The following is a 19586-nucleotide window of genomic DNA, read 5'->3' as shown; positions in this document are numbered from 1 at the left end:
ATTTGGAAGACTGGACAGAGGGGCGCCCAAAAGTTATTGGCGGAGCTCTTGGAGTGGGTGGAATGGTGTGAATGTACACAAAGATATGAACGTGAGGGAAGACACAGAAATGAATGTGACTGCCATTAGTAGTTTGAATGTCTGTTTGGGCACGGGCGTGGTTAATAAAAGTTACACTATACCTGTAACACGTAGCGTAACACTATGACTGCCTGTTACACTTAATGTAACCAAAGGAGAGACGTACATTTAAAAAAGTTTCTTTCTTTGTACAGCTCTCTTGATAAAGCTCAGTCTAGAAGAGGTGGTCTTGTCTTGATAAAGCTCACTCTGGAGCGAGTAGTCTGGTCTTGATAAAGCTCTATACGGAGCAGATAGTCTTGTCTTGATAAAGCTTTATACTGAGCGGGTAGAGCTTCATCTCACCCACCTCTGGGCCGTCCTGGTGACAATCTAACACTTGCCAAGACAAAGATATTTGGATCTGTTCTCATGTAAGTTAGTGTAAATATCCTTGAGGCAGCTGGGTAAGCGACTTGACTGTCAAGTTGCTCCAACCTGGCAGCTAACTTGGCTAATGATCCAAACTACCTCTTTCTCTCAACTTAAGTTTTGTTTACGGACCAGTTCTAAAAGATTTATTGATAATGTTTCGCCATGTGTCTAAAGTCTCTGCTTTCTCTCTGACTGTCTCTGTCTTTGTTTATGTCTGTCTGTCTGTCTGTCTGTCTGTCTGTCTGTCTGTCTCTCTCTCTCTCTCTCTCTCTCATTTTAAAACCGGAATTTAAGAAGTTAATTATTAAGGAACTTAGCAGCCTTGACATGTTAAAATACTTAGAGAAGATAAACATTAAGATATTAAGTGAACCAGATCATTGCCTGTTAGAATTATAAGTTAACGTAGACACCAGACTACTTCTCCTCTAATGTTAATATTTAGTAAATCATTAAAAGGCAAGGTGCCAACCTCTTTGACAACAACTAATATTAACCCAGTGTTAAAAATACGGAAACAAGATGTGTCGTTCCATCCCTTTAACATCGATTTTAAGTAAATAAATTAACACTGTTTTTTTTTTTAGGGAGAGGCTAACAATTTAATAACGTTCTCAGCATTGCTATCGCAACACAAGGTTATGCTGACCAACATACTAAAATTCTTCTGTTATATATACGACGAGCCTCGAAATTTACTTCTTAGCCAGGGTGAGACCTTGGCAACTCAGTGACATTATCACTGTATCATCGAGAACAGAGAAACGATCACTGTTTCTGGTGTCTCAGATAAGCCGTAAGGATCACAGGTTCGAGGCTCACAAGGTGACGTCAGACTAGATATTTCGTAATGTCAAACTCTAAGGTAATGTCTTCATACTTATTCTAAGGTAATGTAAACCTCAGAATGAAGTGAATAGCAATCCATTTTAAGCAGTCTAGTTTTTAAGTGAGTCATTAATAAATGAATAAATTAAAGTTTGAACAGGTTTTAATGGTGCGCTTGTTGCCTCTCGAGACCAGCAAGCAAAACTCTTTGATATTTCACGAATTTAAGAGAAGCTAACGTGAGTTTAATACCTTTTTGTGTACTGAGTTAGCAGCTATTATATTTGCACATAATGAGTTTAAATTGTTTCTGCAAATATAAATTTGATTACACATTACCTATATACATATATATATATATATATATATATATATATATATATATATATATATATATATATATATATATATATATATATATATAAACATTTTATTATCTTAGACAGCATGAGGATTCGATCCGGTAACTCGCACCTGAATTGACAGAGCTCCATTATTATTTTGTTTTTGTCCACAAGTTTAATAATAATATATCTTTCTTACTACAAGTACATGTACAAGGTATACAGTCCTAGCTGACATCATTGACATACTACTATATAAAAAGCCGCTTGTTATGCAGAGCATTTCGCGCAAATTATAGGTCACTTTTGTCCCAGGATGCAACCCACACCAGTCGACAACACCCAGGTACCCATTTTACTGATGGGGGAACATAGACAACCGGTGTAAGGAAACATGCCCAATGTTTCTACCCTCGCCGGGAATCGAACCCAGACCCTCGCCGTGTGAAGCTTTAGCCACTGGGAACGGGACACAGGGAAATATTATGCCTCTCTCAAAGCATTTTTCACTTACACATCAATGTTTCGTAACTACAACCATCCAGTGTTGATGATTTGCTAAGCAAAACAAAGGGAGAAAAAAATTAAGTTGAGATGGGTGAGATGATCAAGGAGAGGCAGGAATATTCCCCAATCAGTATCATGGCACATTTCAAGAGCGGTATTTTCAGCATGAAAGACACGATGTCCTGGGTGACTGCCAGCAGAATATTACCAGTATTTTTTTCTTTTCTTTTCTTTTTCTGCGAGGAAAATGTCTCGTGGCAGAGTCTCGTGAAGGTGTCAGGACAAGAGACTGACATTCCTATTATTCTTTACCAAACATCAACAGAATTTTTAGCTGAACACGGATAAATTATGTGGAAAATATATATCCATGCCGATATAAATAGAGGTGTGATCAAAGCTCAGACCTTCACAACACAGTTGTCCTCAAAGATCTGTTAAGTTATACCATGAATTAAGGAAAGATCCTGGACTTCACCTTACGAAACAGAAAAAGAAAATGAGATAGTAATAATGGACAAGGTAGATTATAGTGGAAAAATATCATACTAATAAACAACAAGGGAACTTACGTGGCCCAGGTCGGACCCAAAGTCGTCATAAGTATCTTTGTCCTGTGTGCGAGTTACTTGTGTATAGTTTCCTGCTCCTCCCTGTCAGGTATTAATTATCAGACGTCCATCGTAGTTCTGTGTCTGTATGTCACTCTATACAACATCCTTCGTGTGTATGATTACACTGGTTTGAAAACTGACAAGTTGATCAATAAAATACTTGTGCAACATCTGGGTTATCTTTATTCCGGAGGCGTTTCTCCAGCCAGTGACTTCTTCAGTCCAATGCAGAGAAGATGAGGACGAGGAGTTTGAAGTAATCAGTCCCTCAGCCTGGAGTCGATGTGTTCAGTCCGAAAGTCAATCAACAATGATGGACTGAACACATCGACTCCAGGCTGGGGGACTGATTACCTCAAACTCATCGTCCTCCTCATCTTCCACCTTTCTCTGCAGTGGACTGAAGAAGGCACTGGCTGGAGAAACGTTTCCAGAACAAAGAAACTCAACTGTTGTACAAGTGTCTCATTTATCATCCTTTGTGTGTGTGTGTTGCATCAATCGTTGAACACACACCACCTGCCTCTGCAATGTGTTCACTTGTTCACTCTTTACTTTATTTCAATTCCAGCAGGTTCATACAAAAAAAAAAAGTATTTTTTTAGGATGTTTGGGATGGCTGGATGTCTATTAATTTTTAGTAACACTGGTAATGTACAGCCTCGTATAGTACATGGTGTACGTATTATGTCTTGTTCACTAATACTATGTTCTCTTAGCTAATAAGATGTTCTCTTAGCTAATAAGATGTTCTCTTAGCTAATAAGGTGTTCTGTTAGCAAATAAGTGTTAATAAGATGTTCTGTTAATAAGATGTTCTGTTAATAAGGTGTTCTGCTGTACAATGCTCTGTCCACTAACATGATGCCATGTTCACTGATATGATACATTGTTCACTAATATGATGTTTGTTCTTCATTATGCTACCCTGTTCTCAAATTTTCCACCCTGTTCTCCATATTGCCACTCTGTTCGTCGTTATGCCACCCTGTTCTTCATTATGCCACCCTGTTCTTCATTATGCCACCCTGTTCTTCATTATGCCACCCTGTTCTTCATTATGCCACCCTGTTCTTCATTATGCCACCCTGTTCTTCATAGCGCTGGCCTGTTCTCTGTTCTGTGTTGCACTACCTCTTTAAAGTTTAACACTGGTTCTATTGTTCACTCTTGACCTCAGAGAGCAAAGGTCAAAGTCTCTTTGTTGCCAGCAGTCAGACCCTTGTTAATTACCACGAAATTCTTTGACTGGTACCTGATTGGTTCATGGATGAAACACGAAGGATATCTGACTGGTAACTGACTGGTAGCATTGACGTAGCAGTCAGGCTATCTTGCCTCTCAAAATTACTAACAGGTAACATAGGCAAGACAACATTGCTGCAGTCCTGACTCAGGCCTAATAATTTTTCCAGATTAAACAATGCCTATATAGAAAATAATTACAACTCTCCCATTTACTCCTTTTTTTTTACATTTACGAAAGGCCTACATGGTATGTAATTATCATTTTACGTGCCTTCATTATGTAAAGTAATCTCCTTACAATATATTGCTTAGTGTAATTCCATTATTTATGTATTTCCAATTTGGCTTCCTTTTATCCTTCTACAATTACCGTGTGTGTGGTGTATATCTCTTTCCACTCCTGATTGCGTACAATCAGCTCTGTCAACATCAGTTGTCTGATATACGAATTTCCTCTAATGGTGTACAATACTCTGTTCCATCCACACGTACCTGAGGTACGATGCTGGTTATTCTTATCTCACGTTCATCTTCCTTATGCACGATGTCTCCCTTAACCACATAGCTCTTGTTTTACAGGACATAAGATGCTTTCTCTACCTGCCTTAACCAATCAATATCATTAAACTATATTTAATAATATGCAGTACAGTATATACACACAATACGTACACCGGCTCCGTTTACTTGCCTTTCAATCTCCTTACCTACGTTCCACTCACCTTACCCGAGGAAGGATGCTTCTCTCACCTGTCTTCCACTTACCTCACCTGAGGAAGGTTGCCTCTCTCTTTCGACTGCCTTTCACTCTCCTTACCTACCCGAGGTATGGCGCTTATGTCACCTGCCTTCCACTTGCATTATCCGAGTTACGGCGGTACCTCTACCTACTTTATTAGCTAGTAACGACCTGAGGTTTGCTAGGTGAGGAAGTGGATTGACGTACCTCCCTCACTGCTGTAGTTCAGACGGTCGTCGTTCCAGTGCTCCCTGAAGGTCATCTGCACGCTGTACTCCTGTGCAACAAAAGCAACAACAGTGTAACAAAATACGGAAGTATACACTCTGAACAACACTGGTATTAGACACCAGTGTTATCATGGTAGCATACACTGACAGTGTTGTAATGAGACACACGTTGTGGGTTATGCCATTTCATTGTGAAGACGTTTCGCCCACTAGGGACTTTATGAATTGCCTTGTGAGCGAAATGTCTTCAAGTGTCTTCCTTCCGACCAGGTATCACTTTTAGCCTTTCTTGCAACTTTCTTTCCATCTGTTTCACTCTCTCTTCCTTTATCTTCCACTCTATTTTTTTTTCACACAGGGTTTGACAAGGTTAGGTTAAGGATCCCTATAATTCCCATTCTACTTATCTTTCTCACGTTCCCTCTCTCTTTTTCACTCTCAGTCCATCTTTTCCTCACTCTCCATTCCCCTCTCACCCTCCATCATTGTTTCACTCACCAACTCTCTGTTTATCGTTCCTTTTTTCTCTCTCTCTCTCTCTCTCTCTCTCTCTCTCTCTCTCTCTCTCTCTCTCTCTCTCTCTCTCTCTCTCTCTCTCTCTCTCTCTCTCTCTCTCTCTCTCTCTCTCTCTCTCTCTCTCTCTCTCTCTCTCTCTCTCTCTCTCTCTCTCTCTCTCCCAGTACTCACCATATGATAGTCATCAATCTTGTTAATGGACCGGATCATGATATTGATGACAACTGTAGTGTAGTCACCATCCTTGGCGGCTGTGGTACAAAAGTCAGTATAGCCTCAATATAAACGTAAAAACTAACAATTACAAAGTATGCAACATCTACAACATACATGTAACATGCACAGTAAACATCCAATGTTTGAGGGAGCTAAATAAGGTAAGAAAAGATTCATGTCCCACCACACTACATGTACCACCACACTACATGTACCACCAAACGCTACATGTACCACCACAGATTACATGTACCACCACACACTACATGTATAACCACACACACTACATGTACCACCACACACTACATGTACCACCACAAACTACATGTACCACCACACACACTACACGTAAAACCACACACTACATATACCACCACACACTAAATGTACCAGCACACACTACATGTACCACCATACACACTACATGTACCAGCACACACTACATGTACCAGCACACACTACATGTACCACCACACACTACATGTACCACCACACACTACATGTACCACCACACACTACATGTACCACCACACACTACATGTACCACCACACACTACATGTACCACCACACACTACATGTACCACCACACACTACATGTACCACCACACACTACATGTACCACCACACACTACATGTACCACCACACACACTACATGTATCACCACACACTACATGTACCACCATACACACTACATGTACCACCACACACTACATGTACCACCACACACTACATGTACCACCATACACACTACATGTACCACCACACACTACATGTACCACCACACACTACATGTACCAGCACACACTACATGTACCACCACACACTACATGTACCACCACACACTACATGTACCACCACACACTACATGTACCAGCACACACTACATGTACCACCACACACTACATGTACCACCATACACACTACATGTACCACCACACACTACATGTACCACCACACACTACATGTACCACCACACACTACATGTACCACCACACACACTACATGTACCACCACACACTACATGTACCACCACACACTACATGTACAACTACACACTACATGCATCACCACACACTACATGTACCACCACACACACTACATGTACTACCGCACACTACATGCACCGCAACACACTACATGTACCACCACACACTACATGTACCACCACACACTACATGTATAACCACACACTACATGTACCACCACACACTACATGTACTACCACACACACTACATGTACCACCACACACTACATGTACCACCACACACTACATGTACCACCACACACTACATGTACCACCACACACTACATGTACCACCACACACTACATGTACCACCACACACTACATGTACCACCACACACTACATGTACCACCACACACACTACATGTACCACCACACACTACATGTACCACCACACACTACATGTACCACCACACACTACATGTACCACCACACACACTACATGTACCACCACACACTACATGTACCACCACACACTACATGTACCACCACACACTACATGTACCACCACACACTACATGTACCACTACACACTACATGTACCACCACACACACTACATGTACCACCACACACACTACATGTACCACCACACACTACATGTACCACCACACACTACATGTACCACCACACACTACATGTACCACCACACACTACATGTACCACCACACACACTACATGTACCACCACACACACTACATGTACCACCACACACACTACATGTACCACCACACACACTACATGTACCACCACACACACTACATGTACCACCACACACTACATGTACCACCACACACTACATGTACCACCACACACACTACATGTACCACCACACACTACATGTACCACCACACACACTACATGTACCACCACACACTACATGTACCACCACACACTACATGTACCACCACACACTACATGTACCACCACACACTACATGTACCACCACACACTACATGTACCACCACACACACTACATGTACCACCACACACTACATGTACCACCACACACTACATGTACCACCACACACACTACATGTACCACCACACACTACATGTACCACCACACACTACATGTACCACCACACACTACATGTACCACCACACACTACATGTACCACCACACACTACATGTACCACCACACACTACATGTACCAACACACACTACATGTACAACTACACACTACACTACACTGTACCACCACACCACATGTACCACACACTACATGTATCACCACACACACTACATGTACCACCACACACTACATGTACAACTACACACTACATGTACCACCACACACTACATGTACCACCACACACACTACATGCACAACTACACACTACATGTACCACCACACACACTACACGTACAACTACACACTACATGTACCACCACACACTACATGTACCACCACACACACTACATGTACCACCACACACTACATGTACCACCACACACTACATGTACAACTACACACTACATGTACCATGCATCACACACACTACACGTACAACCACACACTACATGTACCACACACACTACATGTACACCACACGCTACACCACCACACACTACATACCACCACACACTACATACCACCACACACTACATACCACCAATCACACTACATGTACCACCACACACTACATGTACCACCACACACTACATGTACACACTACATGTACCACACACTACATGTACCACCACACACTACACTACATGTACAACTACACACTACATGTACCACCACACTCTACATGTGCCACCACACACTACATTCACCACCACACACTACATGTACCACCACACACTACATGTACAACTACACACTACATGTACCACCACACACTACATGTACCACCACACACTACATGTACCACCACACACTACATGTACCACCACACACTACATGTACAACTACACACTACATGTACCACCACACACTACATGTACCACCACACACACTACATGTACCACCACACACTACATGTACCACCACACACTACATGTACCACCACACACTACATGTACCACCACACACACTACATGTGCCACCACACACTACATGCACCGCAAAACACTACATGTACCACCACACACTACATGTACCACCACACACTACATGTATAACCACACACTACATGTACCACCACACACTACATGTACCACCACACACTACATGTACCACCACACACTACATGTACCACCACACACTACATGTACCACCACACACTACATGTACCACCACACACTACATGTACCACCACACACACTACATGTACCACCACACACTACATGTACCACCACACACTACATGTACAACTACACACTACATGCATCACCACACACTACATGTACAGCCACACACTACATGTACCACCACACACACTACATGTACCACCACACACTACATGTACCACCACACACTACATGTACCACCACACACTACATGTACCACCACACACTACATGTACCACCACACACACTACATGTACCACCACACACTACATGTACCACCACACACTACATGTACCACCACACACTACATGTACCACCACACACTACATGTACCACCACACACTACATGTACCACCACACACTACATGTACCACCACACACTACATGTACCACCACACACTACATGTACCACCACACACTACATGTACAACCACACACTAATTGTGCCACCACACGCTACATGTGCCACCACACACTACATGTACCATCACACACTACATGTACCACCACACACTACATGTACCACCACACACTACATGTACCACCACACACTACATGTACCATCACACACTACATGTACCACCACACACTACATGTACCACCACACACACTACATGTACCACCACACACTACATGTACCACCACACACTACATGTACCACCACACACTACATGTACCACCACACACTACATGTACCACCACACACTACATGTACCACCACACACTACATGTACCACCACACACTACATGTACCACCACACACTACATGTACCACCACACACTACATGTACCACTACACACTACATGTACCACTACACACTACATGTACCAACACTCACTACATGTACCACCACATACACTACATGTACCACCACACACTACATGTACCACCACACACTACATGTACCACCACACACACTACATGTACCACCACACACTACATGTACCACCACACACTACATGTACCACCACACACTACATGTACCATGACACACTACATGTACCATCACACACTACATGTACCACCACACACTACATGTACCACCACACACTACATGTACCACCACACACTACATGTACCACCACACACTACATGTACCACCACACACTACATGTACCACCACACACTACATGTACCACCACACACTACATGTACAACTACACACTACATGTACCACCACACACTACATGTACCATCACACACTACATGTACCACCACACACTACATGTACCACCACACACTACATGTACCACCACACACTACATGTACCACCACACACTACATGTACCACCACACACTACATGTACCATCACACACTACATGTACCATCACACACTACATGTACCACCACACACTACATGTACCACCACACACTACATGTACCACCACACACTACATGTACCACCACACACTACATGTACCACCACACACTACATGTACCACCACACACTACATGTACCACCACACACTACATGTACCACCACACACTACATGTACCACCACACACTACATGTACCACCACACACTACATGTACCACCACACACTACATGTACCACCACACACTACATGTACCACCACACACTACATGTACCACCACACACTACATGTACCACCACACACTACATGTACCACCACACACTACATGTACCACCACACACTACATGTACCACCACACACTACATGTACCATCACACACTACATGTACCATCACACACTACATGTACCACCACACACTACATGTACCACCACACACTACATGTACCATCACACACTACATGTACCACCACACACTACATGTACCACCACACACTACATGTACCACCACACACTACATGTACCATCACACACTACATGTACCATCACACACTACATGTACCACCACACACTACATGTACTACATGTACCACCACACACTACATGTACCACCACACACTACATGTACCACCACACACTACATGTACCACCACACACTACATGTACCACCACACACTACATGTACCACCACACACTACATGTACCACCACACACTACATGTACCACCACACACTACATGTACCACCACACACTACATGTACCACCACACACTACATGTACCACCACACACTACATGTACCACCACACACTACATGTACCAACACACACTACATGTACCACCACACACTACATGTACCACCACACACTACATGTACCACCACACACTACATACCACCACACACTACATGTCACAAACTACATGTACCATCACACACTACATGTACCACCACACACTACATGTACCACCACACACTACATGTACCACCACACACTACATGTACCACCACACACTACATGTACCATGACACACTACATGTACCATCACACACTACATGTACCATCACACACTACATGTACCACCACACACTACATGTACCATCACACACTACATGTACCACCACACACTACATGTACCACCACACACTACATGTACCACCACACACTACATGTACCACCACACACTACATGTACCACCACACACACTACATGTACCACCACACACTACATGTACCATCACACACTACATGTACCACCACACACTACATGTACCACCACACACTACATGTACCACCACACACTACATGTACCACCACACACTACATGTACCACCACACACTACATGTACCACCACACACTACATGTACCATCACACACTACATGTACCATCACACACTACATGTACCACCACACACTACATGTACCACCACACACTACATGTACCACCACACACTACATGTACCATCACACACTACATGTACCACCACACACTACATGTACCACACACTACATGTACCATCACACACTACATGTACCACACACTACATGTACATGTACCACCACACACTACATGTACCACCACACACTACATGTACCACTACATGTACCACACACTACATGTACCACCACACACTACATGTACCACCACACACTACATGTACCACCACACACTACATGTACCACCACACACTACATGTACCACCACACACTACATGTACCACCACACACTACATGTACCATCACACACTACATGTACCACCACACACTACATGTACCACCACACACTACATGTACCACCACACACTACATGTACCACCACACACTACATGTACCACCACACACTACATGTACCACCACACACTACATGTACCATCACACACTACATGTACCACTACACACTAATTGTGCCAGCACACACTACATGTACCACCACACACTACATGTACCATCACACACTACATGTACCATCACACACTACATGTACCATCACACACTACATGTACCACCACACACTACATGTACCACCACACACTACATGTACCACCACACACTGCATGTACCACCACACACTACATGTACCATCACACACTACATGTACCATGACACACTACATGTACCACCACACACTACATGTACCACCACACACTACATGTACCACCACACACTACATGTACCACCACACACTACATGTACCACCACACACTACATGTACCATGACACACTACATGTACCACCACACACTACATGTACCACCACACACTACATGTACCACCACACACTACGTGTACCAACACACACACTACATGTAACACCACACACTACATGTACCACCACACACTACATGTACCACCACACACTACATGTACCACCACACACTACACATACCACCACACACACTACATGTACCACCACACACTACATGTACCACCACACACTACACATACCACCACACACACTACATGTACCACCACACACTACATGTACCACCACACACTACATGTACCACCACACACTACATGTACCACCACACACACTACATGTACCACCACACACTACACATACCACCACACACACTACATGTACCACCACACACTACATGTACCAACACACACACTACATGTAACACAACACACTACATGTACCACCACACACTACATGTACCACCACACACTACATGTACCACCACACACACTACATGTACCACCACACACTACATGTACCACCACACACTACATGTACCACCACACACTACATGTACCACCACACACTACATGTACCATGACACACTACATGTACCACCACACACTACATGTACCACCACACACTACATGTACCACCACACACTACATGTACCATCACACACTACATGTACCACCACACACTACATGTACCATGACACACTACATGTACCACCACACACTACATGTACCACCACACACTACATGTACCACCACACACTACATGTACCATCACACACTACATGTACCACCACACACTACATGTACCATGACACACTACATGTACCACCACACACTACATGTAACACCACACACTACATGTACCACCACACACTACATGTATTGATCTTCCTAAGGCAAATTCTGTAAATTTATGAGACATTCTCTGACGTGTGATATGAAACATGTGCAACAGTTAAATAAACAATACTGTAACTAGCCAGGGATCGAACCCGTGTTATTCTAGACCGCCTCATGAGAAGCCAGTCAAAATCTAGGTACAACCACTTGTTCGTGGAGAGACTTGTTAGGTGGGAGACGGCCGACTTGTTAAAAAAAATAATATATATATATATATATATATATATATATATATATATATATATATATATATATATATATATATATATATATATATATATATATATATATTATATTCACGAGTTCTTTATTATATATAGAAACTCGCGAAAGTCCGTCTTATGTAAAAAAATTTGATTAAATGCATATATTCATGGAAGGAATTTACAATTAATCCATTTTTCCAGTATGAGAGGAAGTCGAAAATTTTGAATTTAAATGCATTGAAGTTCTATAAATTGATATGTAGTTTTGAAGTGTGAAAGAGGAAGTGTGCGGGACGCCGTTGTCATAATGGAACCAATGAGCACTTTGTAAAGGATACCATATGCCTCATTCATTTATATATATATATATATATATATATATATATATATATATATATATATATATATATATATATATATATATATATATATATATATATATATATATATATATATATATATATATATATATATATATATATATCTATATATATATATAAAATGAAAATTATTTATCCTTTTGTTTTAAAACAATTAATAAATGTCATTGTTTTATATATATATATATATATATATATATATATATATATATATATATATATATATATATATATATATATATATATATATATATATATAAATTTCGACCAGGTTATTAACTAGTCATCAAAAGTATGTATAATTTTTTTAAATGAAATATTTGTCTTTTTTCTACTAATGATTTACTGGACATTTTGGTAGGTATATACAGTCTAAGGTAACAGTTCACTGCACATGAATATATTTATGTCATAATTACATTTGGCTTTAAGACTCGAAATATGCGTTTAGTTATGAGTATTATTGTCCTGGAAGTATCAGAGTGCCTGTGGGAAATACTTTGTTGGTTGTTCAAGGCATTAGTTATGTTTTTTAAATGTGTTTAGTAAAATACTTAAAGTAAATTTCCTTGTTGTCTGATTGTCTTAACAACGTATTTCTTCAATAAATGTGGCTTTGTTATTAAGTTTCCCACTGAAGCAAAAGTCTTCTTTGCCATTTTTGAACATTTGTTTTCATAAAATTATGATGCCATTTATATTCACCGTTTTGAGAAAGTCTTAATGTATGTTCGCTCACGAGTGAAATTTACACTGATTTCCAAAAGGATAAAATATTCTCAGTATTCTTAAAGACGTTTTGGAGGAAATTACGTTTTTCACAGCCCTGAGAATATTGACTTTATAAATAATGCTCAAAGTATTAAAATACTGAATATAAATTGGACCTTCAGAAACTCTTGTAGTGTATAAAGCCAGCTAATTAGAAATTTACATAGCTCCTCGACTGCTTGAGTTTACAATGCTCTTTTCGTGGATTTTGACTGGTTGTATATCAGAGAAAACGAGCACGGAATTGATTTGTATGGTAAAACAATACAAAGGTTCGATTATAATGTAGTGAACATCTTTCTTCGAAGATTGTCAGGTTTAATTATTTAAACCTATTTAGGTGTCCCGTAGCTCGGTTGCTAGCGCACACATCTCACACACTGAGGTCTGTGGTTCGACCCACAGTACGGGTGAGAACATTCGAGGGTGTTTTATTTAAGACACCTGTTGTCCCTGTTGACCTAGCAGTCAATAGGTAGCTGGATGTTAGTCGACTGGTGTGGGTCTCATTCTGGGGATAAAATTAACCTAATTTACCCGAAATGCTCTACATAACCAGGGGCTTGCTATGTAATATGTCACTGATGTCAGCTAGGACTGTATACGTTGTATATGTACTTGTAGAAGTAAAGATTATTATTGTTGTTGTTGTTGTTGTTGTTGTTGTTGTTGTTGTTGTTGTTGTTCAACTTTCTCGGGTCTAACACCAGTCTAGTTTCATACTTATATACTTTCTTCACCTTCTGTTTGTTCTTTTTTAGGTGTAGACTTCAAGCTGGTGTTGTGTGATGAACAAAACAGATGTACAACACAACAAGCTTTATTCAAGCTGATACAGAGGCATGAGGAAGGAGAATTATAGTGGAAGAAGTGGACACATCAGTGGCGGTCCTACATTTTTAGGGCCCTGAAGCTGGAACTGTTTCGGGGCCCCTTTACAACCTGCGACAACGAGCCTACCTGATACTTTAATACCATTTTTATTTTTATTTTAACTGTTATTTTCTTTTGAATTACACTATATTATTAACATTATATTTTTAAAAACCCTTCTCATACAGCAGACCCAAAATTTTTAACCAATGTGGACCAAAGTGTCTTCTGAGGCCCCTCCGGGATTAGGGGCCATGAAGCTTAATCTTCATTAGTTTCACAGTATATACGCCCCTGGGACAGATGCAGCAGTTGCAGACGAGGTCACACTGTGGACGGGACCCACTAGTGAAAGTAGGTCAAACCCATCAAGAGAAACTTATATTTAACAATGGAAATATAGAATACTTTCTCAGTCCACCAGACACCCTGGTGTTGCTGTGTCAGACAAACATCCTGATGAATAAGACACATGTGAAACACCTGGGATCTTTATTGAGAAACGACTCTCAAGAAGGATACCAAAGTGCTGCACATGTCTTATTCATCAACCTGTACCTATCATATACCAGTGATCTTAGGATTCTGGAGCTGTATATTCTAAGATATGTATAACATATGTCCTGAAGGATTATTTAGGTTTCTGCAGGCAGTTTTAGGATTTGTTAGCCTCGTATGTGCTCCTAATGACACCTAACTTACATGTCCCTTTGGTGATATGTTCGGTATTCTTTGCTTCCTTTATATATAACCTTTCCTCCGAGTTTATAAACTTTCTCTGGTCTTCTTTCATTCTCTCCAGCTTTAACTTGTACTTGTCTGGATTAAACTGCAGCATCCACTTGTTAGCCCACTCCTGCAGCCCCTTCAAGTTTTCTTGTGGCTTCTCTCCATCCTCTAGTGTTCTTATTCTTCTCATTAGTTTCATGTCATCAAAGAACAATCATTTGCGTATATTAAGAGAAATTAGTGAGCTAGTATCAAGCCTTGAAGAACCTTACTAGTGACTTTCACCTAGCGTCCAGTAAATAACTAACAACCACCGCCCAGTAAACTGCTAACAGCCAGCGTCCAATAACTGCTAACAACCAGCGTCCGTTAAACTGCTAACAACCAGCGTCCAGTAAACTGCTAACACATGACTCTGTTTTTCGCATGTTAAACAGTGTCCCAGCCTACTCTATCAGTTCCTGTCGGTATTTGGCACGTAGTTATGATGTCTCTCCTGGTTCTCTGTTCCTTTGATGTCGTCAGGTTTAGCTCTTTTGATCCCTCTTAGTAGTTTATACTAAAAGGGATTAAAAGCGCCGAGCGCCGAGCGCCGAGCGCCGAGGTAGACCTCTGCACGTTTCTCAGCTTCTTGATGTTTCTCAAGGTATGGGTTCCATACTGGTGCTGCGTACTCTAAGATGAGTCTGGCATACTTTGTGTGTACTCACCTATTAGTACTCACTTATTTGTGGTTGCAGAAATCGACTCACAGCTCCTGGATCCGCCTTTTTGCTGGTCGATACTAGGTTCGGTCTTTTTTCCGAGAACTTTATCGTATCTCTTCTTAAAGATATGTATAGATCCTGCCTCCACTACATTACTCTCCAGTTTTCTGTGTGTGTGAGTGTGTGTGTGTGTGTGTGTGTGTGTGTGTGTGTGTGTGTGTGTGTGTGTGTGTGTGTGTGTGTGTGTGTGTACGTACTCACCTAATTGTACTCACCTAATTGTGGTTGCAGGGGTCGAGACTCAGCTCCTGGCCCCGCCTCTTCACTGATCGCTACTGGTTCCTCTCTCTCTCTGTATTTGTGTGTGTGTTAGTGTGTGTGTGTATGTGTGCATGTGTGTGTGTGTACTCACCTAATTGTGGTTGCAGGGGTCGATTCATAGCTCCTGGCCCGGCTCTTCACTGGTTGCTACTAGGTCCCTCCCTCCCTGCTCTGTGAGCTTTATCATACCTATTCTTAAAGCTATGTAAGGTTCCTAACAACTCTGTGACTGAAGAAATACTTCCTAACATCCATGTGATTCATCCGAGTCTTCAGCTTCCAATTGTGACCCCTTGTTGTTGTGTTCCGTCTCTGAAACATCCTGTTTCTGTCTACCTTTTCAATTCGTCCCAGTATTTTATATGTTGTTATCATATCCCCTCTATCCCTCCTATCCTCCAGTGTCGTCAGGTTGATTTCCCTTAACGTCTCCTCGTAGGACATGCCCCTTAACTATGGGACTAGACGCGTTGCAAACCTTTGCACTTCCTCTAATTTCTTGAAGTGCTTGGCCTGGGGTGGGTTCCAAACTGTTGCCGGATGCTTCAGTATGGTCCTGACGTGCTTGTTGTACAAAGTGTGTGTGTGTGTGTGTGTGTGTGTGTGTGTGTGTGTGTGTGTGTGTGTGTGTGTGTGTGTGTGTGTGTGTGTGTGTGTGTGTGTGTGTGTGTGTGTGTGTGTTTCTTTGCTTGACTTTGATCAGCAAACAATCGATTTGTTTTATGTCTCTCTTTTATTTCCCTTCTCTCTCCTAGGTACTTCTCCCTCCTTTATCTCTCTCTTCCTCTCTCCCTACTTTTTCTTAGATTCTTCTCCATTATTTATATCCTTCTCTTTCTCAGATTTTTCTTCCTCTCTCTCTCTCCCTCCTCTTGTCTATATGTCTCTGGTACCTTTATCTCCCGTTTCCTTCTCCTTTCTTGTATGTTTCTCCCTCTTTTATCTCTCTCCCTCCGTCTGTCTCTGCCTCCCTTTCTCTTTCTCTAACCCATACTCCTACTTCTTCATCCCTCCCTCACTTCCTATAATTCTCCAACGCTTCCTCTCCTCCCTTCTTCTCTCACTCCTTTCCTCCCTACTATCCACCCTCCTTTCGTCCTACTCTCCTTTCCACCCTTCCTTCCTCACTCCACCCTCCTTATCTCCCACCTTTCTTATGGATGCTGGAGGGTCTGATCTTCCTGTCGTAGGTTCCATTACCCAGGATCTCATCCAGAAGCATCTTCTCTCTGGTTCTGTGGTTCACCGTCGGCGCCTCCGTCGTGGGCGCCAGCCACCGCCCGTGTGACCTGTGGGAGGGATAGTGGGCGTAAGTGGTGAGTGGAATGGTGAGCGTAAGTGGTGGGTGAGATGGTAGGTGTGAATGGTGGGTGAGAAATTGTGAAAATAGTGAATTAGTTGTGAAAACTGAGGATTTGTTGTGTGTTAGCTGTGACATTTGTGAGTTACTTAAGATAATTGTGAATTATTCCAGGTAAATTATCGTTGGGACTTACATTCATTATAGCTGTACATGAATAACATGAATAACACACGGAGGGCCCGGGTTCGATTCCCGGCGGGTGGAAACATTCCGACACGTTTCCTTACACCTGTTGTCCTGTTCACCTAGCAGCAAATAGGTACCTGGGTGTTAGTCGACTGGTGTGGGTCGCATCCTGGGGGACAAGATTAAGGACCCCAATGGAAATAAGTTAGACAGTCCTCGATGACGGACTGACTTTCTTGGGTTATCCTGGGTGGCTAACCCTCCGGGGTTAAAAATCCGAACGAAATCTTATCTAATCTTATCTTAACATCTTTCAGTGCGCAGCGTCCGTATTTTTTGCCTGTGTATGCTGGTTGTAGCTGTGTGCGTATTTTTTACGTACGTGTTTTTTGCCTGTGTGTGTGTTGTATGCTCGTGAATATATTTTTTGTGTAAGTTTTATCTGAGTGCAACCAATATACGTATTACCGCTGTCGAAGTTTCATTTGCTAACATAAGAGATGTGGCAAAGCTTCCTTGTTGACTGCTTGTTCAACCAGGCTGTTGCTGTTAGCTGATTGTGGTAGACACAGACATTACGGCCTGGTTGATCTAACACTTGGCGGAGTGCTAGGTTTCTACACTTGTTCCGGCAACATTTCTGAAATTTGCTGGTAGCAAGTTGAATAGTCTCTGGCCACGGATGTTAATAGAAGGTT

The 19586-nt window shown here is 41.9% G+C and overlaps 1 protein-coding gene across 1 annotated transcript in view; it reads right to left on the bottom strand.

Annotated features, from left to right (window-relative positions):
* The window catches only part of LOC128687553 (glutamate-gated chloride channel-like), a 68426-nt gene extending 49741 nt beyond the window's left edge, over positions 1-18685 (bottom strand). Inside the window, exons 1-3 of the mRNA XM_053775019.2 lie at positions 18549-18685; positions 5693-5772; positions 4983-5052 (exon numbers count right to left, since the gene is read on the bottom strand). Of these exons, the coding sequence (XP_053630994.1) occupies positions 4983-5052; positions 5693-5772; positions 18549-18621 (223 nt within the window). The 5' untranslated portion in view covers positions 18622-18685. The remainder of the gene's footprint in view (positions 1-4982; positions 5053-5692; positions 5773-18548) is intronic.
* Between the last annotated feature and the right edge of the window lie 901 nt (positions 18686-19586).

Source organism: Cherax quadricarinatus, chromosome 11 (assembly GCF_038502225.1).
Source record: "Cherax quadricarinatus isolate ZL_2023a chromosome 11, ASM3850222v1, whole genome shotgun sequence".
In the NCBI taxonomy this organism is placed as follows: Eukaryota; Metazoa; Arthropoda; class Malacostraca; order Decapoda; family Parastacidae; genus Cherax; species Cherax quadricarinatus.
This window is presented reverse-complemented; position numbering and strand designations above follow the sequence as displayed.